Source organism: Aspergillus oryzae, chromosome 6, assembly GCF_000184455.2.
Source record: "Aspergillus oryzae RIB40 DNA, chromosome 6".
Taxonomy (NCBI): Eukaryota; Fungi; Ascomycota; class Eurotiomycetes; order Eurotiales; family Aspergillaceae; genus Aspergillus; species Aspergillus oryzae.
This window is the reverse complement of record NC_036440.1, coordinates 3,375,876-3,400,928: the sequence shown is the minus strand read 5'-3', so window position 1 is coordinate 3,400,928 and position 25,053 is coordinate 3,375,876. Positions and strand designations below refer to the sequence as shown.

At 47.5% G+C, this 25,053-nt stretch overlaps 9 protein-coding genes across 9 annotated transcripts; 2 read left to right on the top strand and 7 right to left on the bottom strand.

Annotated features, from left to right (window-relative positions):
• Window positions 1-2,380: 2,380 nt before the first annotated feature.
• AO090038000106 (uncharacterized protein) lies at window positions 2,381-3,038 on the bottom strand (the record flags this gene model as incomplete). The annotated part of the gene is made up of 3 exons (XM_023238437.1): window positions 2,381-2,386; window positions 2,458-2,548; window positions 2,608-3,038. 3 exons carry the CDS (start codon window positions 3,036-3,038, stop codon window positions 2,381-2,383), a joined length of 528 nt encoding a protein of 175 aa, XP_023093000.1.
• Window positions 3,039-3,711: 673 nt separating this feature from the next.
• On the bottom strand, window positions 3,712-5,997 carry AO090038000107 (flavin-containing monooxygenase; the record flags this gene model as incomplete). The annotated part of the gene is made up of 8 exons (XM_023238436.1): window positions 3,712-3,868; window positions 4,074-4,239; window positions 4,309-4,515; window positions 4,574-5,074; window positions 5,126-5,200; window positions 5,255-5,691; window positions 5,762-5,878; window positions 5,927-5,997. 8 exons carry the CDS (start codon window positions 5,995-5,997, stop codon window positions 3,712-3,714), a joined length of 1,731 nt encoding a protein of 576 aa, XP_023093001.1.
• A 1,232-nt stretch (window positions 5,998-7,229) lies between these two features.
• Window positions 7,230-8,447, top strand: AO090038000108 (zinc-dependent alcohol dehydrogenase; the record flags this gene model as incomplete). The annotated part of the gene is made up of 3 exons (XM_001825031.3): window positions 7,230-7,759; window positions 7,826-8,291; window positions 8,346-8,447. 3 exons carry the CDS (start codon window positions 7,230-7,232, stop codon window positions 8,445-8,447), a joined length of 1,098 nt encoding a protein of 365 aa, XP_001825083.1.
• A 431-nt stretch (window positions 8,448-8,878) lies between these two features.
• On the top strand, window positions 8,879-11,472 carry AO090038000109 (uncharacterized protein; the record flags this gene model as incomplete). The annotated part of the gene is made up of 8 exons (XM_023238435.1): window positions 8,879-8,946; window positions 9,006-9,123; window positions 9,418-9,513; window positions 9,576-9,882; window positions 10,048-10,115; window positions 10,227-10,299; window positions 10,346-10,464; window positions 10,519-11,472. 8 exons carry the CDS (start codon window positions 8,879-8,881, stop codon window positions 11,470-11,472), a joined length of 1,803 nt encoding a protein of 600 aa, XP_023093002.1.
• Window positions 11,473-12,580: 1,108 nt separating this feature from the next.
• On the bottom strand, window positions 12,581-13,233 carry AO090038000110 (40S ribosomal protein eS17; the record flags this gene model as incomplete). The annotated part of the gene is made up of 4 exons (XM_001825033.3): window positions 12,581-12,658; window positions 12,723-12,900; window positions 13,000-13,022; window positions 13,087-13,233. The coding sequence occupies 4 exons, from the start codon at window positions 13,231-13,233 to the stop codon at window positions 12,581-12,583; spliced, it is 426 nt and encodes a 141-aa protein (XP_001825085.1).
• Window positions 13,234-15,511: 2,278 nt separating this feature from the next.
• On the bottom strand, window positions 15,512-16,141 carry AO090038000111 (putative metalloproteinase; the record flags this gene model as incomplete). Its single annotated transcript, XM_001825034.3, has 1 exon — window positions 15,512-16,141. The coding sequence occupies one exon, from the start codon at window positions 16,139-16,141 to the stop codon at window positions 15,512-15,514; it is 630 nt and encodes a 209-aa protein (XP_001825086.3).
• Window positions 16,142-18,177: 2,036 nt separating this feature from the next.
• On the bottom strand, window positions 18,178-19,291 carry AO090038000112 (cyclin-dependent kinase; the record flags this gene model as incomplete). Its single annotated transcript, XM_001825035.3, has 4 exons — window positions 18,178-18,403; window positions 18,464-18,627; window positions 18,683-19,182; window positions 19,255-19,291. 4 exons carry the CDS (start codon window positions 19,289-19,291, stop codon window positions 18,178-18,180), a joined length of 927 nt encoding a protein of 308 aa, XP_001825087.1.
• A 1,194-nt stretch (window positions 19,292-20,485) lies between these two features.
• Window positions 20,486-20,987, bottom strand: AO090038000113 (uncharacterized protein; the record flags this gene model as incomplete). Its single annotated transcript, XM_001825036.3, has 4 exons — window positions 20,486-20,494; window positions 20,560-20,610; window positions 20,665-20,763; window positions 20,841-20,987. 4 exons carry the CDS (start codon window positions 20,985-20,987, stop codon window positions 20,486-20,488), a joined length of 306 nt encoding a protein of 101 aa, XP_001825088.1.
• A 1,350-nt stretch (window positions 20,988-22,337) lies between these two features.
• Window positions 22,338-23,387, bottom strand: AO090038000115 (zinc-binding alcohol dehydrogenase family protein; the record flags this gene model as incomplete). The annotated part of the gene is made up of 1 exon (XM_001825037.1): window positions 22,338-23,387. The coding sequence occupies one exon, from the start codon at window positions 23,385-23,387 to the stop codon at window positions 22,338-22,340; it is 1,050 nt and encodes a 349-aa protein (XP_001825089.1).
• Window positions 23,388-25,053: the final 1,666 nt, after the last annotated feature.

Sequence of the window (25,053 nt, the reverse complement as noted above, 5' to 3'; positions counted from 1 at the left end):
CAATGAAAAATGAGAAACTATCTGCTTATATACTACAAACTCCAGATAATAATGATAACTTAGGTCGACGAAAAATATGCACGCCATTTCGCAGAGATCAAAAGAAGGGCTGTGCCAACCTGTGTGACATACGCAATACAGCTGCAACTCTTTTGCCTCGGTGCCTGCATGTTACGCACCCGTGTATATGAAATACGGCGGATGATTGGCTTACGGCACCTCGAGGGTTAGTGTAACACTCCACGCCTGCTGCCCTGATTGGTTCACTTCGCTAAAATCATGAACGTTGGCCTTGCTTCAATGATCAATGACAGGGCTCCACCGGTGGCCTCTCAAACAGCACTGCATGTCTACTTGGATAGATGCAGAAGACACGCGGACCTGCTGTTTCTTGCCCTCGTGTACTACACTGGACAAGCAAAGCAGGAAGATGAGAACAGTGCCGAAAGAAGTTAGACATTCTTTCAAGGCTAGTATATGCGGGCAGCAGACACGTTCCCTACAGAATTGAGAACTACATTGTGGCTTAGAACGGAGAGCATCTACCAGCAGTCTAGGTCAATATCTACATTTATGGGATGAGAGAAAATCTTTTTTATAGACTACAATATTATTCTTTAAACCCGGCGCATCCTTTAGTGATGAAGGGCAGATAAATTGGCACCTAAAGTACTTGGCGTTGTTTGGTTGTATCGCTGTACATCATAGGAGGATGGAGCAGCTAGCAAGGACCCTTTAACGTGAACATCATGCTGCGCCATACCAAGTCGATCTCTAGCCATTTGGGCCCTCAGGTTAAGTCAAGCATGGTCTAGGATTCCCTGGTCAACCCCAAACACGGGAATTTGTCAACAGTCAGTACCGGGTTGGCATTGGGCAAGGTTGGGCTTCTGGTCTACCTTTGCGTACAAAAGCGGGTATCTGCATGGACCGCAAAACTCGACCATTTCCCAATCTAATACATATTTTACAGCCTAGGAGCGAATCGTAGGTATCATATACAATTTTGATGATTTTTGATTGCATCATTCACCTCCGAAGGAAGTTCAAATCTGAACCGACGTTAAGTTTGTTTGACAATTGAACGCCCCGAGAGAATCGGTCAAGAAGAACCAGAAGGGTATCTAAGAGCTGATTACATTAGCATTTCAGACACCATACTCTATGTCGATGTGTTAATGCACCCGTACTTCCCAAGAACTTGGCCAGGTGAGAGCCTGTTAAGGAAGCTGGAACATGCTGCGGTATTCTACTCAGTCAGTACCAAGTATTGTATACAGAATTCTAATCTCATCCATTACATGGCTACACGAGCTAATGCGGATATCTAGAAGCTGTTCCTATTTACCGGCCTCTTCATCAATGTTCCACAAAACCATGTTCATCCAACCCGCAGCCCTCAACCCTATCGTGATTCAGGGAAGCGAAAGTGTCCCACCTTTTCCTGTTGCTACAACCATGGTGAGAATTTATCACTGAGTCATACCACAGAGCCAGTGGAGTTGTAAATATTATCGTTCAATTGAAAGGATGCAATGGTAGCTTAGTGCTCAATATCTGAAATCGTACTCTGCGAAAATTTGTATTCTACATTTAGTGTCGCTGTCAGTCGAGAAACACAACTATATGGCGCTAAGGGTGCCTTGGATACTCTACTTCTAATATTTAGCAAGATAATCCAGTCTACTATCGATGCACAATACGTAAGAGTACCCCTCATGCTGATAATTGCAAATTTCCGCCCGGAGATTTTAACATGGTTGCACATAAGCTTGGCCAACCTCGTGCTGACTTGTGTATCTATTGTTATACATGCTTAGTAGTCTTATACGGATGCATAAAAAGCCCTGTTTCATTGCCTTGAAACCTGAGTCTATACACAATCCTTCGAAATGAAGACCTATAAACCTCTCGCTCATTATGCAACTTTCTAATTGCTCTATAGTGTTTATTGATTGGGGTTAAATTCCATTGACCTTACCACTAGATCCTCCTCGCAAGCACTTCTGTGCCGAGATTGTCAGAAATAGTGGATAAGACGTTCATACATCATAGAGAACAGCTTGTAGACGATTATGGTTCACAGCAAACGATGGGGTAGAGGATGTATTCTTTTCATGTAGTTTGAAAATACCATCTGTCGAGAACGCAAATATTCAACCTTTACTGCTGAAAATCAGATCTATCATTTTAGAAATGCCAGTGGATATTTGAGATAACCCCGAAATCGCTAAGTTCAAACACAATGTCATCGCAAAACAACAAGAGAAACAGAAATCCCGAAAAAGGTAGAAAATCGCAAATGACAGTAATCCACAAGGTAAAGTAATTTCCTTAAGAATCCCAACCATGAACCTTAAGCTTATGGTCCTTCAAATTATCACCCCTATTAAAGGACTTTAAGCAGCCGTTGACATCGCACTGGTAAGACTGAGGAGCAATATGGATGTATCTAACATGCCGCAGAAGGTCGGCCTGGCGGTTGAAACACCTTGTGGATGTACAGCCCTCCCATCTACATCTCTGAGCAAGTTGCTGGTTCCTTCGACTATAGACGAGTTAGTAATGCGATCCTAGCTTTCAGACACAGCGCTGAGATGACCGTACCTCTCTCTGTTATTGTTCGCACGGGTCTCCTGCTGTACCCTCATAGACTGAGGTTCAACCGGAAGGGTGGGAAGAGTCAGTGGGGTGTTGCTGGGCAAATGACCATTTGAATATCCAGCAGTAGCGATCTGATCGGATTGAAAACCTGTCGGCATATGCAAATTGGGCCTCATTTCTTGGTCATAGCACACAATGGGTCGAAAAACGATGGAGCCGTCGTGTAATGGAACACCGAGTTGCCATGGTGGGTAGTAGAAAGGGCTACCTGGTATGACCGCTGAGTCGGGAGGCAAAGGCTCCATGTTGACATCATGCACAGGGAAGCCGAGGTCGTTGTGCATTGGGCTTGAAATGGTATGGTTGTGACCAAGGCCATTGGAGGATACATCATAGAACGAACTGGAACTTGTGGAAACGGAGGCATCCGACATTTTTGAGGGTGATCTGAAATGATAGGCAGGCTCACACTGTTGATACTGATACTAGTAGTAGCTCGACCAATGAGAAGTGAGAACGAGTCAACGAGCAAAGTAGATAGGTACAAGGTATTTATTCCCCTATCCTAGGATGGGAATGTGTCTAAGGAAAGGATATATTGTTTTGTGGGAGGGGAGAGAGAAACCAATTTAAATAGAGGGAGAGCCATTCGAACCGGGCTGCTGGCTGAACGGGTTAGGTAGTTCACATGGAGCGAGGAAAAAGCAAAGGAAAAGTACAGGGGTGTTGGAAGAAATCTCTTAGATTTTTTTTTTTTTTTTTTGGCGCGTTTTTTCATCCATTCGGCAAGTGCTTTACTGGTAATTGTATGTTCAAATGCTGTGGGCAGTGGGGTTATTACTTACCCTCGCCAATCAAGACTTTCTATGTATCTTCCAAAAAAACCAAGCAATGTACGGAGTATGTGAAACAGTTCGGTCGGTCATGATGGGATGGAGTTTGAGTCTTGGCTGAACATCATTGGCTACGTATTACGTTGGCATCCAAACTTTAAACAAATCATAGTTAAACAGCATAACGTCAGACTACTCCGTAGTCTATTTGGTTTGTTAAATATCAATTGAGGGAGTTACGGAGTACCAAGGCGGTGAAGTATGTCGGCGCAGCCTATACGATCTTAAAGATGAAGCTTTGAAAAGGTGTCCTCCGCCCGGGCAAACTGTGCGGCCTGATGATATGTTTTTTTTTTTTTTTAATGGAACAGATACATCTGGTTTTCATAGATGAGTAATCTATCAGTGCATCACCATTATAATCCAATCCACTACCTGTACATGTCGGACGTAAGTAGGGCACCTGTATGTTCAAAGATGGTTTACTGCGCTTGATTAATCTGCCGAGAACGATCAAACTTATCAGATCAATTATCCAATTATTGTACACCAGTACATCAACAGAGCTATCGAAGACGCGAACTGAAGCTACCAAGACATCTACATCAATTTAAATATTCCGGTGGTTGCACCCACGGGATCGACTCCGGTTTGAAGCCATCTTTCGTCACTCCATTCCCAAAGCTCATATATCTCTGTGCTGGATCCTCGAACATCAAGTCAAAGTCCTCCCAGCGTATGATCTCCGTAGCAGCATAGTAGTGAGTGGTAGTTCCAGGCCAGGGAATAATAATCTTCCCGTCTTTGTTCTTGTCTTAGGTTGAAGATATTGATTAGCAGATAGAAATGCTTGTAGGACAGTAGAACATACACCATGAATTGCACGAATCAGACCACACCATGCTCGACATCTGAGATTGGACCCATTTGTTGAAGTCGCGTTGGGCTTCGGGTCGCACACTCACAGATCGGAGACAATCGGTTTGAAGACGATGAATAACTCTGATCATATAGTCTGCTGTCCGTTCGATACCGGGGAATGCGGAGCCGTTTATCGGACAGTTGGGTGGATGGAATGCTAAATTATCCGTCAGTCTGACATACTCTCAAGAAAGCACCGGTGCATGAAAACAAACCATAGAAATTAGGAAAATGTGCCACCATCGCTGCCAAATAACTCTCACATGGACCGTCTGAGCCCCAGCAATCTGAGAGTGTAATACCGTTCCGTCCGACGACAGGAACTCGTGGGTTATATAGGCTGAACCCCGTTGCGCAGACGACCATGTCGCATTCATATTCATCCCCTTTATCGGTTCGTATGCCATTCTCCGTTAGAGCAGCTACATGATCTTCTATTAAATGGACGTGTGGCTGTTGTACTGCAGTTAGGTACTGTTCGCCGGGGGTCCATCGACGACATCCGGGAGTATAGTCTGGGGTCAGCTTTTGTTGCAATTCTGGATCCTCAACCTTGGATTCCACGTATGATTCCGCACGGGAACGAAGGCTTTTGCTCGGGGATGTGTCTTTCCAGAGGAACGCAAAGGCTGGTAACATAACCTTTTCTATATCCATTCGGAAGTCATGGTAGGCTTGGGGATTTCTCCGAAACTTGAGCTTCTCCTGCTCGTCATCTACATCCAGTCAGTATCTCTGTCTCATATGATATTGAACAGTGCACCTACATTCACGATTCTCAATAAAAGGCTCCGGCCCAAGCCACGTCGGATGTGCTGCGAAATTGAGAACCTCCCCAGCTTCTATAACCACAGTAAGTAAGTGCACCTAACCCCAAACCTAGTGAAGCAACATACCATCCCGAATCCCAGCCACACACTGAATCCCACTCGCCCCATTCCCAAGCACAGCAATCCGTTTCCCCCGGACATCCACATCCTCCGGCCACCTCGCCGTATGAAACACTTGACCTTTGAACTTATCTCGGCCCTCAAACGACGGAGTCTGATAGTCATTCAACCTCCCCACAGCATAAATCAAAACATCAGACCTGACAACAGCCTCCTCGTCGGACCTCTCATCCCGAAAAGTCGTAGTCCACTGCGCCCTCTCCTCGCTCCATACCGCCGAAACACAGCGCTGATTAAACCGGAAAAACTTTCGAAGATCATGTTTGTCAACGACAGATTCAAGATAGGCGTGGATCTCGTGAGCAGGCGCATAAGTCTTCGACCAGCATGGATTGGGCGCCCAGCTATACTGGTATCCGTGTGCGGGTACGTCGCATGCGCATCTGGGTTATGGTAGATATTGTTATTTATTGTCTTTCTTTTGTATCATGTTTGTGGTGTGGGAGTGCATACCCTGGGTATCGATTCTCATACCATGTTCCGCCTACTTTGGGGTTCTTTTCGTAGATTTCGAGGTCGATGTCGGACATTCGTGTCGTGATATCATGGGCGAATTGGATTCCGGATATTCTGCTCTGTGAGTATGAAATAAGTTAAAGCTGAGAAAGAATAACTAACCCTGCCCCGATAACCACTACCTTCAACCGCCGGGGTACGAAAGCTGAGGGAATCACGTCCTGACAATCCATTATCAACCAGATGTAGTATGGATCTGATAAATTGAACAAAATGACCAACTCTTTACACCCTAATAAAGGTCCAGCATTTTATAACTAATCCCCAACATCCACAATCCTATTAGTAAGTTTTCCTACCTCAGTTCCTCCTCGAAACCTGCACGAGTTCATACTCTATACTCCAGGGTATCAAACCCCACTACCGGCTGGGATAAGTGAATGGCAAACGAGGCAGAAAGTTCATGCATGGTAAATCCAAGTTCTATCAGGATGGCAAGATCTAAACCGGTGTCCCAAGGGTCTGGATCGAGTAGGTTTATACTTGCTGGGCGTTGTTTGGGCAGGTACGATAACCTTATCTAGATCAGGGAAGTTGGTGAGTTTAGGTTCGCTATGACTTCACGTAGCTTCTTCTGGTAATAGCTCCTACTAGTTGGTTTCGCATCACTAAGTACTAGAACACCGGTTTGGCTTGTGGTTGTGCACTCTGGGGTTGGTTTGGTAATTTGTGCTTGAAGCTGGCCGAGCTTGGAATTGCTCGTCTTGCAACCCGATATAGAAAGCATATTGGACTGCTGAATATCGCTCTGTACATCGCATCCCTACGTTTATCTAATCTAATCATTTTCTTCATAAGGTAATAGAAAAACCAACTTCTAATCCAACACTAGCCCCCAAAACAACACCAACCACACCTCACAATCCACAACCCGAACCCTAATCTGCACCAAAGCACAAAACCCCACAAATAAATCCATACCCAAGCCCACTACCAACCAATTCCAGCCTGCCAATTCCAATAAGACAGCTCACTAAGACTCCCGTGCGGAGTAACAAACGCCCGATGACGCCATGACAGCACTCTACCAAGTCAGCAATGCACGGGATTGGATGGGATGCGAGCCAAGTGGAGCACCGTTTGCTGGAGATTAATTAGGTGCTGTACTATAGTCCGGGTTCCCCGCAGTCAAGACGATATCTATGGATAGAGTACGATATTGTTATCAGTATCCCTGTCGATGGCTATGCAGAGTTGTCTCACGTGTGTGGTGCGGAGTTGGGTATTTATAGCTGGGGGTATAGTGAGGATACCCCTCATTTTACTATTTCGTTCATTGCTGCTGACGGGCTTCTTTTCTCTTGTTTTGTTGTTGAGCAATATTGAGTGCGAATTGTGTTGTATATCCCGTTACAGATAACGTTTATGTTGTGACTTGTACGTTGAACCAAACAATATCATCACAATGACAATCCCAGATATCCCAACACGCCAACGAGCCGCCGTTCGTCGGGGCACAGGCGAGTCCGCCACAACAACCATCGAGAACATTGACGTCCCGCAGCCCGGTCCGGGCCAGATCCTGGTAAAGATCAACTGGACTGGACTTTGTGGCTCAGACAAGTCTCTCCTGCATGATGATTGGAAGGATTTCGGGGTGAACATGCTCCCCCAGAGCCAAGGAATCGCGGGACACGAAGGGGCGGGTGTTGTCGTCGCCGTCGGCGAGGGCATGCAGAAGCGGTGGAAGGTCGGTGATCGGGCGGGCATCAAGTGGATCGCGAGTACCTGTGGAGAATGCGAGTTTTGCCTCAATGGGGTCGATGAGGTGCATTGTGAGAAGCAGATTAACAGTGGGTTTTCAGCGCCGGGGACGTTCCAGGAATACTGCCTTGTTGATGGGAGGTATACGTCAAAGATACCGGATGGAGTTTCAGATGAGGAGGCCGGTCCGATCATGTGCGGGGGCGTTACTGCTTACACGGCTTGTAAGAGGTATGTGTTACCATCCTGTTGCTCTTTGTTTGATGTGTGAAAGTTGACGTGACTCTGTTGCTTGAGATCGGCCGTCAAATCCGGTCAATGGCTTGTGCTCCCCGGCGCTGGAGGCGGTCTAGGTCATCTGGCTATCCAGTATGCGCGCGCAATGGGCATGAGGGTCCTCGCTATTGATGGCGGAGACGAGAAGCGTGACCTTTGTGAGAAGCTCGGGGCCGAAGCATACATTGATTTCCAGAAATTCAAAGCCCCTGCAGACCTCAAGGATGAGGTCATGCGAATCACAAAGCACGGCGCACATGGCGTGGTCGTGACGGCTGCCAGTAAGACCGTCTACGAATGGGCGCCCATGTACCTCCGGCCTGGAGGCACAATGGTGGTGGTTGGTCTACCTAATGATCCTTCCATTCTAGCGGGTGCACCACCGCTCGTTTTGGCTTTGAGACGACTAAATATCGTTGGGAATATCACTGGAAGCTTGAGAGATGTCGAGGAAGCGCTGGATTTTACGGCGCGAGGTATTGTACATGTAAGTTTCTCTCCATGGCGTGAGTCCGGGTTATGCATGCTAAGTCGGAAACAGCCAATTCTGTCAAAGGGGAAGTTGGAAGACTTGGATTCATGGATCGAGAAGCTGAAGGCTGGTCAGGTGGCCGGTCGTGCGGTGTTACAGGTGGCAGCATAGGCAAATGAAAGAGAGCGTTTGGTGTTGAATATAGCATATCGCAAATAGCACTTGCTTCACTTCAAGATTGGTCGTCTCATGGTGGGAATTCCGTCATATGTTGTACAAGCTGAAGAGAACGGTGGTAGTAATGGTCCCAAGCTGGATGCATGGGAAGAGGGACCAGCACTCTGTATAAGAATAGGATGCATCTTCCAAACGCCGAAACGCCGTCGGCGATCGCAGCCGTGACTCAGTGACCGAAATAAAGCTTGCCAAGAAAAATCGGAAAGCCGACCGACCCACATTTACGGTCCCTCTCGAACGAACTGATAGACTCTGGTTCATGTCACCCCGCATGAACGTATGTATAAAAAGGTCATTGGGACCAGATTGTATAAACTCAATAGATACCCTGTTGGAGAAATTTGCCTTTTTCTTTTTCGGTTATAATGAAACCCACACAAGAATCCGCGACACCTGTAGTTCAGGGCCGACTCATCGGCCACTTTCACGACCGGTATGTGGACATTCCTCTCTCACAATATCCGAATAGCTTCTTATTACTAACTGCTTCAGACCATTAGAAGAACATGGTTCAGGCTGGTCCTCCCTCTGGGACTCAAACGAGAGCGATCTCTGGGATCGGGGGAAACCGTCCCCTGCACTGATTGACCTGATCGAGCAAGAGAAGGATGCCGCTATCTTCAGGCCTCTAAAACCAGATGGTCAGCGGAAGAAGGCGCTCGTTCCCGTATGAATTTCGTCCACTCGATATTCTCCGTACAAGTTAGTGACGAATCTACAATCTCAGGGCTGCGGACGCGGTTATGACGTAATCATGCTCGCCCTGCATGGATTCGATGCCTATGGGCTCGAGATATCAGCAACCGGTGTATCCACCGCGAAGAAGTATGCAGCGTCCGAGATGCAACGGCCTCAGGAGTATAACTTCGGGTTAGGATGGACGGGGCCAGTAACACCGGGCAATGCTTCTTTTGTTGAAGGAGATTTTTTCAAACCCGGCTGGGAGCGACAGATCTCGGCGAATGGAGATATCAAGTTCGACTTAGTCTACGATTATACGGTAACTGCATCTCAAAAATCCCTGCTTGGCAACAACTGTCAGGATGAGACTAACGAGGGCAGTTCCTCTGTGCTTTGCACCCGCAAATGCGTCCGCAGTGGGCAGCGCGCATGAGCGAGGTAGTGGCTCCCGACGGAGTCCTAGTTTGTCTGGAGTTTCCCATGTACAAGGATCCGACTCAGCCCGGTCCGCCTTGGGGACTCAATGGAGTCCATTGGGATTTGCTGGCGCGGGGAGGTGACGGAATCAAAAATATTGGGGAAGAAGCTGAGGTTGAGGAGGTCGATCAGCTACCGGGTCGATTTAGGAGGCTGCAGTATCATAAGCCTGCTCGATCATACGACGCAGGGAGGGGAGCGGATATGTTGAGTGTTTACGCGCTGAAGTAGACAGCATCTGCTGCTGTATATTCTGGAAGTATTTGTCATTATAGCTGGATGCAAAACAGAATGAAGAAAATTGCAGGACGAACCCCAAGGATTTAGCTCGCATCTTGGCATAAGCACTAAACCCGAACAGTTTAGAACTGTGGAGATGAATCCGAAGCCAAGATGATATACGGGTGGCTATGGCCGGTATTCCCTTCAGGGAACCCACGCGACGTTAGCCTTACCCCTTGATTCTGCCTCGTGAGGAATGCATCACATTAATATGATAACCACTGTCGCAAACACTCTTGGAGTTTTTCAGGCGGTCATTGAACATACCCTGAGTACTCCGTAGCAGCCAGAGTCATCGTCAACATGCCGAGGGGATTGCACAACCCGCTACCTGCCTCCTTGCGCAGTAGGTACCTTCTTTGGCTGCGCTTCATTGTGTGGCTTAATGACAGTTGACATCGCAGCAGGCGAATGCAAGAAAGCAACCCAGATTCTTGAATCCTTCTTAACAGCACCGTACTTCGGAAACCCTGGGAAAGAGCTCCCGGGAAAAGTACTCGTCAATGCCAAGGTAGGCAAACAATATCTGGTGATAGACAAACAAGCATTCTGATTTTTTCTTCAGGGTCTGGCGATATGCACCGTAGCCAAAGCTGGATTCCTAGGATCCGCCCGCTTTGGGTCCGGCCTAGTCATCGCACGACTAGACGACGGCAGCTGGTCTGCCCCGTCCGCGATTTCATTAACCGGAGCTGGGTTCGGTGGACAAGTTGGGTTCGAATTGACTGATTTTGTCTTCATCTTGGACGATGCCGGCCTTCGCTCCTTTTTACGAATGGGAAGCTTGACCTTGGGCGCGAACATTTCAATTGCGTTCGGCCCGGTCGGAAGAAACGCTGAATTCACTAGTAATGCGACTATGGAGGGCATCTCGACGATGTACGCCTATTCTAAAACCAAGGGGTTATTCGGTGGTATTAGCATTGAAGGTGGCTTGATGGTGGAGCGGAGGCACGCAAACAAGAAACTCTATAAGTCTAAGGTCAGTGCGAGTCAATTGCTCGGCGGAGAGATCCCACCGCCGCTGGACGCTACGCCTCTCCTGCAGCTCCTACAGTCAAGTTCATTCCAACAAAGGGGTGCGATTCCCCATTCACAGCCGACAACCCGAGAGCCAACAACCCGAGGTTTGAACCCAGTTCCCCAAGGCCCGGAGTTGCCTACAGGGCCAGAGAATCAATCACCAGCGGAGTTGTCTCCAGAGGAAGTTCAGCCAACTGCTCGTCATTTTCCGGCTGAACTGCATTGGGAATCAAGTCTCTCACTGCCCTCTGAGCTCCCTGCCGAAACAATCATCAATATACCCGACGAGCCGACAGCGACACCTGTCAGCGCAGAGGAGCGACCACAAACTCGTACCCCAGCATCGACTGGGGTAGAGAGCAAACCACATGGCACATCAACCCCAGAGACAGCTCCCTTGGAGATTCGTTCAGAACCAACAACAGACACTCCTGCCGAATTGAAGAGGCCAATTGTGGTTGAACCGGAAGTCTGCGCGCCCTCGCAGACTGTCTAAAGCAACAATCGCTTGAACAGGAGACTAACACCTATAGTATCGCACCTGACAGCTAGGTGGTCAGCTGAATGATTAGTAGTATAACGCTCATAGATGAATAGGATAATATCATTAATAACAGAAGATTATGAAGGCAAGAGGAAGCATATCGTAGACTGGCTTACGTAACCATGATCGGCGTGTCACATGTTCCGTGATAAAGCTTGGCACGTGCCGAGATTCGAAACGGGTAAAGTGCGAATTGAAGGCCATCGAGAAGACAAGAGGAGATGGTGCTGATAGTTGAAAACGACAGTGGATTATCTTGGAGTATCCGAAATGTGCAAGATTTAGCTTTCAACTCAAACACTCGCAACAGATAAAAATTCAAGGTTGGCGTTTGGATGGAGGGGTTTAGCAGCAGCTATGCTGGAGAGACTCGTCGGGCGGTCCGATATATATATCTGATACATGCTTTGGTAACCACCCTACTTAGAGTAGGCTTTATATACCAAACCACGGTCGACCATATCGCGCATATATTGGGTAGTCAAAATGATATATCATAGGGTACACTACGGTCGAAGCACATATTATTCACATCGTACATGATGTCGCCTTCAAGTGAGGTAGGTCTTGGCTACATGGTATCCACGGCTCCGGATGCACAGTCGCTGACTAGGAACAAGCGGTAACCGGGCACTATTTAAAGCAGCCGGAGACGTCCAGATCAGTCTCTCAACTGAACTACTGAGAATACAACTGGAAAACAACCATCTTCGTGGATAATGGCTCATATTGACCGGATATCTAAGAGCACGAAGAGAATGGTGGTGGGACGAGATGTCTTGATCGTGACAAAAGAAGCATTCTTTGCCCAGGGGTGCAATTCAGCGATTTACAGAACTGCTAAAACATGACAGAAATGGGAGAAAAGGCCTGGCGTATCATTTCTCATCCTAAAGATGCCCGGAACCTATTTCCCCAAAGTAACTATTCCTGAAGTCTTTTGACGCCATTACCCATCCTTGAAAGTAGCATCATCACCACCACCATTCCCCGAGGGATGTAACCGTTTCATGTCATTTTTTTGGTGTTCCCTTATCCGTCATCCTGCACGACTAACTATTTACCGGACGAAGCGGCGGGGACGGTCGGAGACCTGCTGCTGGGAAACCTGGATGACGTTGGTGGGGATAGAGTCGAACTGCGGTTGGTTGCGTTAGCCACCATCATCCGGGATCCGGAAGGGAGAGAGATCCATCACATACACCAATGCTCTTAAGGAGATCCTTGGTGTCCTGGTCAACGTCGAGCTTGCCAGTCTCGGAGTGCTGGCTGAAGTCGAGAGCGGAGACCTCAGGAACGTATTGATCCTTACGCTCACGCTCCTCCTCCTGGAGCTTGAAGGAGATACCACGAACAGGGCCGCGCTGGATACGCTTCATCCTATTGAGTTGAAAAAAGTCCGGTTAGTCGTGGGGGTGTTTCTTTCTTTCTTTCGAGACCAGTCCATATTCGTAATTTCAGGCACACGGGAAATCATACAAGTGAGTGGTGTATCCGGCAATCTAATCGAAAAATTCTTCGTCAGTTTTGATGATTCTTCTGTGGTCCGCCATAGATGAGATTTACCTTGTTGCGCAGGCGCTTGCTGGCAATGATGGCCACCTCATCGCAAAGCTTCTTGTTGACCTCGAAGTCAAGGGTGAGCTTGGGGTAGTAACGCTCAATGATGACCTTGGCGGACCGCTTGACGGTCTTTGTGCGAACGCGACCCATTTTGGCGTATTAGTTGTCGACCTCGAAAGCTGCGATGTTGTTCGGGTGGTTGTGAGGATGGGCAATTTTGGTGTGCATTCCGATTTCTGCCAAGTCTCGCTTAACGGGTTCAGAGTCAGGTGATTGAAGATCACATGACCAACACCACCAAACGATGATGGTGCAGTTTTTCCTCCTCTCGTGGGGTAAGTAGAGCAGTTAACCTCATTAGCCTCGTATTTAATTCTCTTAAGTACTAATTTTGAATGTATCCCCTCCACCATCGACCTGAAACTTCGAATCATGTGTATGTTCTCATTAACTCAGCCGCTGGGCGGTCAGTATGTAACACCCGGCTCCGGCCTGAGGGTTCAGGCAGGCCGCGTTAGCCCTATCCCACATTATCTTCCAATCGTAAAATCTACCCTTCCACAACGAACTAACCCTCTTTCGGAACAAACCCCATCCACCCAATCATCATTCGATATTCATATCAATATCACCTGGCAGTCGTAGGATCAGTACGGAGTAAGTTAGTAACACCACAACCACTCCCCCGCATGAATCTAGAACTCTCCTCCTTTTTCTTTTCCATCCTTGACTTTCAACCTTCGGAAGCAGGTATACGACATATATCCATATATGATGAGATGAGGTACGATTGCTCTCACTTGGCACAAGCCAACATGTTCCAGTGAAGCTGTGGGGGACGTATTCAATCAATGTGGGGTCAAGAGAATGGCATCGCGTTGAACAGCCTCCAGGAAAGAACTTTGAGAAGTCACCTCTGCAGACTTATGTCCGAGTATCTTGTAAAATTCTTCATATTAGCCATCTCGGAGATTGCTCTTGCCGCTATGCTACTCTACCAAGCTATCACAATCATGCAGTTGAATCGATACTTGGATTTCGCACGATTAGCCAAGGACCTATATACTCCGTGGTTATTCATGTCACTATGTAAAGGCGAAAGCCCTTATAGCGAACCACACCCAAAGAGTTGGTATTTTCGAGTAGGCCACTGAGCGGGCACTTGCGGGCGCCTTGAGTTGTGCCTGAAATTGCCTAGCGTCAAGAGTACCTGTTCAGGAATAGCGCACTCTTTGAAGAGCTCCTCATGTGACCCGAGTCACGTGCAACATTTACCAAAATCTGGTCCAACTCACTAAACCCAGAAGGGTAGCAACACAAAAACACCTCGTCCGATAGGCCGGTGAGGGCAACGGACTACTGTCACAGTCTGATATGCTGCTAGTTGACTCGCAAGACAATGGTTGAAGGAGAAAAACGTAGTATTTTTTTCTGGCAACATAAGAATAATGTTTTTTGCCCACTATAACTCATTTCGGAATTCTGCTCCATGACTCTACAAAGCGGGTAGTAACCGAGGAACAACATCCCCGTGAGCTAAACATACAATGGTTTGATGATGAGATCTAGTCCAGTAGTTATTTCATTTGACTATTGCCATGGAAAGGCTCAGTTCGGCGCTTTGACTACTAAATCGAGCAAGTATCGATTTTCTTTCAACAAAGTAGTGCGGAGAGCCCTCCACTATATATTCACTTCATTGAGCCCAAGACCTCCGATATCCATATATAGCCACGACTAAACAAAGATCGAGTACAAACGCAACCACGTACCTTCTCATCACCAGATTTCATTCTTTCCATGTGATCTCTGTCTTTGTGTTCTACCAGCTGATTGTACACAATGGCTGCGTATAAGGTTCCAAGATCCCCGACAGTGGGGACAGATATTAGCAATATATACTACCTCACCCTGCCACTCCACCCCCCAAAGCCAAATCTCCAACACACGACGAAACAAGCGGATCCAAGATCCTTGAATACAATGCCGAGAGGTCTCGGAAGTGCTCAGCTCCTTCCGGCAGTTACAACACTGCTAGTGCAGATGTTACAATATACAAAGTACAGAGTATATGCATGGTATCCACAGAGCAAATGAGCCGAAACACAACATCAGAGGTTTAACTTTCGCAACGTATGGTTTTATACAGAAGGTTCTAGAATTTCTTTGTACTGAGACACAGGGGTCTCGTGAATGTATACTACTATACTAACAATGGTCAGATGCCAGTTAACCCGGTATCGCCTTTGTGACGAAATGAATGAGAGCTAATTGCAAAGATAATCAAATACAACCCCGACTCCACTGCTGACTCCATCTTAACCCCGGTAATACTCACGCCACGATGCACTTTTGTTTTCGAAGGAAAACTGCTTAGTTGGTAACGTCGCAGTTGAGGAAAGCAGCTGCGATAGCATTAGTAACAATTTTATTCGTGGAAACCTTGGAAAACCTTACACTTGGAGAAGAAAGCATAGCTCTCAGCATTCTCAAGAGCAGCAGAAGAGCTCAAACCATGCACAGCATCATAGCCATACGTCTCAGGACCGAAGATGCCCTTGGTATGGGCCATCTCGTGCAAGCTAGAGGTGGCCTGATCCAGAACACTGCAGGAGTCCGACCACGCAGGGAACTTGGTAAAGTAGGCAGGGCAGGTCCGGATACGTCCGTAGGTTCCGTCCGTCTCGCCGTAGGCAGTCATAGTGAAAGCGTGGGTGTCAACGCAGTCGATGCCCTCCGGAGTGCAGTAGTAGGTCACGACTCCCTGGTTTCCGTTCGTGGCCTCCGTGGCGATCTTGTCCAAGACACCGGCGACGCGGTTGCGGGACTGGGCGTCGTTGGTCTTGAAGAAGCTCTGGAACAGGTTGGCCGAGTAGTCAGAATTGCTGCGGATGAGGTTCGCGCCGGCTTGGGCCATCTTTGCTGCTTGGGAAAGTGCGTTGTCGATCGTTTGCTTTCCCTCAGGAGTGCAGTTTTCGAGGGTAGCGCGTGCGTCGAGAGGGCTGGCGACGGCGCCTGCGATAAGGGGGAGAGCGACGAGGGTCTGGAAGAAACGCATTTTGATCGCCGGAATGCAAGAAAAATTGCTAAAGCTGAAAAAGACAGAAGTAGATGCTAAAGATCGACTAAGAAGTAATGATTGGCAGCCACCAGGGCTTATAACGAGTGTATGGGAAATAGAAAGAAGGATGGTGGTTTTCGAGAAGACTATTGACTCGGCGACCGCAAGTCGATCTTTTATATCAATCCTGAACGGCCCGCCAGGCTGTTCCGGACGGACCCAGCTCCAGCCGTTTCATTATGTTCCATTGATCTGTCTGTAGGTTGTCGTCCCATGTTTCACCATTGTAGTGCCGATCGTCTGCCAATCGATGCCGCAAGAAGGCACCAACAACCATGTCAGACCCACCGGCTCCATAACTGTTTCCTGACTGATACCAAGAACACAGACGGAACCCTCGAACGGCTGACGGGGAGATCTGTCACTAACAGGGTGCTCATACGAGGAATTAAAACAGATACCTAGAGCCTTGTGATGTAGTCTTACCTTCGTATCCCGTATCAACTCCACTTCAGCCGTTCTGCATGCTCATCACTGCAACCCTCACGATAACAGCCAAGACTCCCCTGATTCAAGAACCATGGTCCCCACCACGCCACGGGTAAGGGCTCCACGTGTGGCTAGAACGAAAATTTCCAAAAGCAATGCTTAACTAAGCGGGATTAAGATTGTTTTTTCGAATCTTAGACAAGGAACTGGCTTATCTCCCCCGAACGCGGGATGAGTGCCGGGATATTATTTTTTTAAGCCTCGAATGTCTCTCAATGGAAGTTGTTGAGAGGCGGTGTTCGAGAATGGTACCTTACCTGAAACCCGACTTACCTGAAAAGAACAAGGTAGGGTTTGCCCTCCTGAAACACTTTAATTTAGAGTTTAGTCTATATTGATGCCTGAGGGAAAATGTTAGACCCTTATTCAGCTTTCCCGCGGGATACTCCCGGCCAAATGACCTATCGATCCGACGGAGCAAACCCGACATTTGTCCCGTTTCATCTCGGGAATAGCCTTCCGTATAGGGCCAGTGAAAGGGTCTATCCTAGTCAATTTCGGGTATCACGGTAACTCATAGGGAAATGATCTGGTGATTACTGCACTGATGATTTGCGATAACATACGGATTCTTATCTTCCATCTTGATTGATATCAAGGCTTTATTATTATTTGTTGGGATGTTGGTTATAAGCTGGGTATTCTCGGACTTCTTTCGAGAGACACATGGTCTATTGCGCAGCTATACAGAGCGATAATATTGAATAAGGAGCTGCTGGTTGGGGTGCCGTATCTGAGGTTTCAATTCTGGTTCTTCAGGAGTCGAGATTTGATAGGTTATCTATACTGCACATCAACAAGTATAGAAAGTGCTCTAGGCATCCTCGACACAACCAAGGCGAGAAAACTTCAATTGCGTTCGCTGTGCCCGAGAGATACGGTCAGACACGGCTAACTCTCCCGTAAAACGGAAGCAGCGACAGCAGAGTCTAAGTGGTGGAAGATATAGCCATGCGCCAATAATTGGGAAGTGATCATTAGAAAGGGGCAGTGGCTATGAAGTGAGACATGACTCGGATTAGTGGCCTGCAGAAGCGGAGCTGATCCTATAAGAAGCTTCCATCAGCGAATGTAACATGCCTTTTGTCCAGGCGATGCCATCTTTTTTCCCGATAACATTTCTATATTTCTTCTGACTTTAATTAGGAGTAGAACCTGTCGCCCCCTTACAACTGTGACGGCTGTCAAGAGCTAACCACTATCACCGTCAGTTATCCGACACAGACACAAACAAGGAGGAGATTTCCGCGAGCTGTAGTGCATAGTTGAAATAGCTGAAATATTAATTTATACATCATTGTGCTCAACCATCATTTGTTCTCGTGTCCTGTTGATTACAGACCCGCATATGCAAGAGAGAAATGCATGACTTGGGTAGAGGAATGTTCCGAATGGATATGCCCATGCCTTGATTCTAGCGGCCCCTAGTCAGCATCGCTTACACAACATCATTGACCGGATACCAATTCCCCACAAATCACTCTTTATGAGCTCCTATGCCGAAAGTAAGGGTGGGAGCGGGCCTGCTTGGCAGACATCCTTCGTGCAGGATCAAATTCAAGAAGAGCATCTAAAAGACGTAATCCATGCCTTTCCAATCCAGGAATTAGATGTTCATCACTGTCACGCTTCCACTTAGGGAATGATGGCTTATAATCCGGGAAGGAAGTAACGCCTGGCCAAGAATCTTCATCCGGGGTACCAAGGAGACTATAAAAGAGTGATGAGATTAGCTCGTGACATGAATGCCACGGGGTCAGGATACCATACCGGAAAATCTTGAAAATCTGATCAATTTCCGAATCCCCGGGGAACAAGGGCTTGCGTGTGCACATCTCCGCAAAGATAGCGCCACATGACCACATATCTACTGACGTTGAATATTGGGGACCGCCGAGGAGAATCTCCGGAGAACGATACCATAGTGTGACGACCTGTATGACGGTGAGTTACTATTTGATGATGGGTTTCAGGACAGGGCGACGGTACCTCGTGCGTATAGGTTCTCAAAGGAACGCCAAAAGCTCTTGCCAATCCAAAATCGGCTAACTTTAGACTGCCGTCACGATTGATCAGAAGATTTTGAGGCTTAAGGTCACGATGAAGAACCCGACGACTGTGGCAGAAGTAAATGCCTTCGATGAGTTGAGACATGAACTTTTTGATCATGGCTTCCCCTAGCCCCATATCCATGCTTAAACCATTCGGGAGAGATCTACCGCGTCCGCCATCGTTCACGGGAAGAGCGTCCATGTATTTCTTGAGATCGGAGTCTAGATGTTCAAAGACAAGGTAGAGTTTATAACCCTCTGTGTGGATGTTGAACAATCTAACGATATTAGGGTGGTTCATCTCTTTGAGCAAGGATATTTCACGAATAGTTGTACTAGGGACCCCTTCATCGTCTGTCTCTAATCGGACCTTCTTTAAGGCGACAATCCGGTTGGGATGAGCAAGCTCACGAGCTTTGTAGACGACACCATAAGTCCCTAATTATCGACATAAAGTCAGACGGGTCCCACAGGCTTGCGTTGATAGAGTTCGAGTCGCATAGTGCATACCTTCTCCGATCTTTTCGATCTTCTGGTATTTCTCCATGGCGACAGAAGGAACAGTGACCGGTGACCCCGATTACCAGACGACTTCACGAATGCGGATTTGTCAAAGAATCGGATAAAGCCACTAGGCCAGGTTAGCAACAAATATTGTTACAGTATGTATGTCATCAAATGTGTACTAACCACCAATGCCCTCTGGGTTGCAGAAAAGGGGCGGAGGGAAATAATCTGATGCAGGGGGAGTTGGGACTCCCAAGGTTTTGTAAAAAAGAGGGGGTAAGACATCACCCTGGACAACGAACGGCTAACCAAAGGCGGGAATCTGATTCATCGGTTCAGTATACGTCCCTTGAGCATCATCCCGCAACTATACGGGAAGTGCCGCCCGGACCCTCGACATAATCTGGGGAAGAAATTCTGTATTACTTTTTTTTTTTTCGCAGGAAGGAAAAGTCTACCCCACGAATTTACGACGCTATTTCCAAACCATAGGCAAATGCTTCATTTAACGGGGTGCGAGGGTATCCTAGCGGGGGTTGATCGCCTTGCATCGCAATGGGTTGGCAGGGAAACCACCAAGTCACGTTGAATGGCCGTGGAAGTCGCCACATAGTCACATTAGGTCTACTTTGAAGGTTATATACACTGTCCACAATCCTAGTTCCAATGGTTGAATTGGATTGACAAGCAAATATATACGAGTTATGGTCGGACACCTTATATTCGGTCATATTCTATGGCATTATATATGACGTTTGTAGCATTTCCAATTGTCTTCCAACATGAACGTGGCTGGTATCACTGCCGATGTACCATTCAGCTTTGGAATGATATTCATGTTTCTGGGTATCATGAACTATCTGATTAATGCCTAGTAACTCGGCGCCGGATGGTCGGCCGCTTCGACCCTAGGCAGACCGACCAAGCGAGCGATTTAAGTAGTTCGAGCAGTTCAAACAGCTTTAAATGAGCTACATAATCCAAGTAAATAGAACCGCTGACCGAATAAGTCAAAAAATGAAGGGAAATGCATTACGGCGGAGTGGCCCCGCTCGTTCAAGGGGATGATCTGAGTGACAAATAGTGTGATTCCATACATACAGTCTGATAGTCACCCTAGTTATGTCCCAAGTACCAAAGTATCAGACAGGTCAACATAATCCTCCATGTAATCCAATCACGTGGCTATCCAAAAACAAACATACTTACAGTCCTGCGGTGCTCAATCATGTTTCTAACGCTGCTGAAGTAAAATTGTGAGTTCCTATCACCTTGCACTGGGACACGAAAAAGAAATAGACTACTTACTCCATTAACACGGTTATAGAGGTTCTTATCGTTTCCAAGATTGCTCAGTGTCTATCGAAATCAAATTAGCCAGCTTACAGTATATGTCGTAGGACAAATACATACAGGGTTCGCAGCCTGATACTGCGCCGAGTGATCAACCCTAGGTTTGCCATCCGGGTGCTGAGCTCTCTGCAGCTGTTCGTTGACCCTCGCTTTGGTCCACTATGTCAAAGTCAGCGGACACCATAATCACCCTCCAAACTGATTTATAATTTCTGTAGATAGATAGAGATACATACCTTGTGCTCGGCAACGGCACCTTGAATTTTAACTCCTGCATTAACAGCACCGTGGATGGCATCTGCCCCAGCCCATGTACTGCGCAGGCCAGCACCTAGGGCAGTGTTGAAAGCTTCGCCGGTTTTGTAGGACTTGTTTGGACTCATAATAAACGAAGCGAAAGGATGCAAGGAAGTTCTGTTAAACGAGTCTTGTTATCTGGGGATTTCAGATGGATACTGACGAAGTTACTTTGGATACATTGACACAGAGAGATCATACGGGTTATTTATATGTTCTACTTTAGAGAGCCTTTCTATAATCATGTTTATCCTATTGGAATATTGATAGACAAAGTCATGATAAAGGAGGTATGGTCACAAGGCTTAGTGATTGGCAAATCGATAGTGCTGGGCCTCAATTTCTGCAGCCACAAAAGTAACATACTGGGATAGGAAATCCTGCAATTTCGACGGTCCAGTATTGTCTTCTCTAGGGTTATCAATAGCCGCCGCCCAGGCGAGGCTGTGTGTACTAGCGTTGCCGAGAGCGTGTGTTTGCTCGGGATTGGAGAGCGTAAATGCCGGCATTTCTGCAGCTAAGCCTGGATGAGGCTAAAAGGCTTACGCGATAGAGAGGGGGTAACGTTGGATACGAAGAGGCTGAAACTGATTGATAAGTTGATGCTCTGCGATTGCTGGGAAGACACACGTTTTCTGGTGTTGGGATGGCTTAACAATGAGTAAGATGTCTATTCGCTCCATCCCCTCGTGTGGCTTGCATGCTGAAGGATATCTGCCGCTACAAGTAGGTGGCACCTCTTCGTACTCTAAGTAATCGACTCTTAATCTTACTATATCATCTTAGCGAACCATAGGTCTTGTGAAGCAATGCAAGATAACTGACTTTTGCTTACGGCGCTAATACATTGGCACATGTTTCATCCTCATCGCAAGACGATTGATCATTCATCCTAGCTGAGCGAGGCCTGAAACCATCGGACTTTTGTGGTGGGGATGACAAGGAACTCACTCAAAAGTATCCGATCCCAGGGACAATGTGCCAATCAATACCTCCTGGCCTTAAAGTCAATATTTACGGATTTGAGCGCGAGGAGTGCGCGTACCAATACTGGAAAAATTGCCGAAAAAGAAAGAAATAGATCCTGGCCAAAACTTCAAGCCGCCTTTTAGTGCTTCTCAGTGCCTTGGAAACAGACTGCCAGTGGGATCAATGCGATTGCGGGAAACTGGTAAGTCATTTCTTGTTGTATTGCTTTGTCCTTCATGCTTCATATGCTCTTTTAGTAAGTATAGTTGAACACCATATAGAGTCATCGCTTTAAACTGGTGACTGGTACATGTAAAGAATCTCGTGCTGGTTAGGAAGACTCTGTGCAGAATTTGGTTCAGTAACCGTGCCATTGATCCATAAAATGTCTTTTTAGCTGGGGCAGCTACTCAGTTTGAACCTGCAACAATAGCTTAACTACTACACTGATTCGCACTTTCTAAGTATTAGATCAAAGGATGTTTCAACACAAGCTTTCCAAACTTCCCCTGATCCGCCACTTTCTCTAATTCTTCCAGAGCCTCCTCTGCAGGTCCCTCAAATACCTCAATAACCGGCAACTTAAACTCTTTTCCATAGTGCTGAAGTACCCACATGAGACTGTCCCACATTTTCGCCGCATCAGCCGGCCTAGCAAGACTGACAAATGGCTCTGGTGCACCAGGAGGATGGAAAATGACATCGTAATCACGGCCACCGAGGACAAATTCGAAACGGTCTCCAGCCCAAGGGGAGAGCGATGCTAAATGAGTATCATCCCGGTCTGCTAAGGCGTCCAAGAGTATTTTTGCAGCGTCAGGTGTCGCGGCTGCGTCGAGGCCAAATACCGGTCCAAGACCAGTTTCCTCTACAGCCGCCTTGATGTCCTGCACAACGCTATCCTTCCTGTAGTCAAAACAGCGTGTTGCACCTAGGCTCTCAAGCAGCTCGTGGCGACCCGGCGAAGCCGTGACTATGATAGATTTGATGCCGATGCTACGTGCAAGCTGAATAGTCGAGATACCGACTGTTGTGGCGCCACCTGCAATCACAAAGACTCCATCCGTTGGCCCTTGGGTCATTGATGGGAGAGGCAGGTGTAGATTCAAAAGGGCATCATTGGCAGTCTGAACAACAGTCATAAGGCCCGCAGCATTAGCAGGTGGTACATTTTCTGGCACCTTAAAAATGTTCTTCGGTGGGATAGAGATGTACGACTGGTGAGATCCGTATCGGAGAGGCCGATCATGATTTGCGATCGTGTACCCAGCCACTATATCCCCAGGTTCAAAAGCAGTGTCTGCCAGACCAGAAACATCGAGAACGCGTCCGCAGAAGTCATTACCAAGGACTCGATTGCGAGAGCCTAGGAGCTTTACCGAGGTGATATCAGAACGGTTCACACCAGTGAAGAGGACTTGAATTAGGATTTCGCCTTCGATAGGTTGGGGGATTGGCAAATCTCGGCGACCGCAGAGCTCCCCATTTTCGTTGGCATAGAGAGCGGTGTTATTCATCTTTGCTTGGTGAACAGCTAAGGTCTTCTGATCTGGGTTGTGGAGAGTAATGCGAGGCAGGAGGCATAAGAGCGAGATGTGCAAGAGTGCAGTGCATGCTGCTTCAGACCCTGCCCCGGGACTTTAAGATTAAAATCTGGATCCTCGAGCTTTATGCCAAGCGGATTGCGAAACGACGGTTTGAGATACCCAAGACCTTCTAAGTAGAATCTTCCACATATACTAGCCATTCACATATGGCCTAGCGTCTCTTGGACTCACGGCCCGGGACTCGGGAGTGTGGGAACCCGGAAACCCTGCCACGTGCCCTACTTCCGGGCCGGATCTCATGGACATCCGGGGGCGGATTCAGTATAGCCGTACCCTAAAATCACATACAACAGGGCGATGATTCCGTAAGCACTCAAAATTACTTTTGATGGCGTGTCTTAGCTCGTCTCATGCTGTGTAGCGAAGTGGGTTTCTCACATGTAAGGCTATTACAATAGAAGGTGACTAAGTGAATCAGAAGCTGGGGGTCCGTTGAACATACATGGTACAATGTATACAACACCTGCGAAAGGCAACAGCATTCTAGAGCACGGAAGAATGCGCAATACGCATGTATTGATTCCGTGTATCAGAGGTTTATACTACCCAAAATCGGCCCTATTTCTGAGGTGCAACTTGTGTCTACGATTGAAAATCATATCCATCGATGAGGTATCCAACATCAGAGCATATGTACAGAGCCCTTTGTCTCAATTGCTTTTAAGCCCCTGTCGTTGGTTCTCAAGTAAGGTTCAGATCTCTTCCAGCTTTTCATGTGAGCCGCCATTCAGAAACAGTCATGCATTGACGAGGAGCCGCTATGGCAATTTCGCTGATCGTGTAACAACATCATTATATGTCGGTAGAGTGCATGCCTCGTGCCACTCAGGAGCCTGCAAGCACTTTATACCTCGTAAATTATTCTCCGAATATTCTGTATTCCATGACTTCCGTTCGATATAGTATGGGGTGGGTAGAGAAACAAAGTGTGACGGCTTCTCTGGCGTACTCGAACTGTAGCTCGGGAGGTTGTCACCGCTCGTGTCCAGCGTACTCACACCAATAATCTTAACAGGTACCTCTAGCGTGGACATTCGTTGAAAGACGGACGCATTCGGCATACAGTACGAAAGACGGAGCTCGAGAGCGTAGGCACGCGAAACAAGGCAGGAATGGAATGTGGGCGCAAGGTCGCTGTTGCTCGGTAGGCTGACTGGGACCATAACCGATGCTGTGTAATAACAGCCAGAGCTGGGGGTGAGAGAGAGTCCAGTTTGTGTCGTAGAGCTGGGCTGAGAAGACTGGTCAAAGCCGGAAGAACCCGAATATTGCGGTAACATATGCTTGGTCCACCTGATGGATGAGATGGTGTGTGAGGGAAGGGAGCTGACTTGGACATGGGCCCCTCGAGACATTTGGTCGGCGATTATATTATCAATAGATGGATAATCGTCCTGCGGCTTTGTGCTAAACAGAGTCGACTGTTTGAGAGTAGGGTGGATTTTGGCAAGTCTGGGGGGCAGTGTGTCTCTGACTGGATCAAATCGAAGCTGCAAGGCAACATCGGTATTCACCGTGTCGGTTGGTAGACATAGTGAAGGAACCTGGATGGGCTGTAATATAGATACCACGGCTT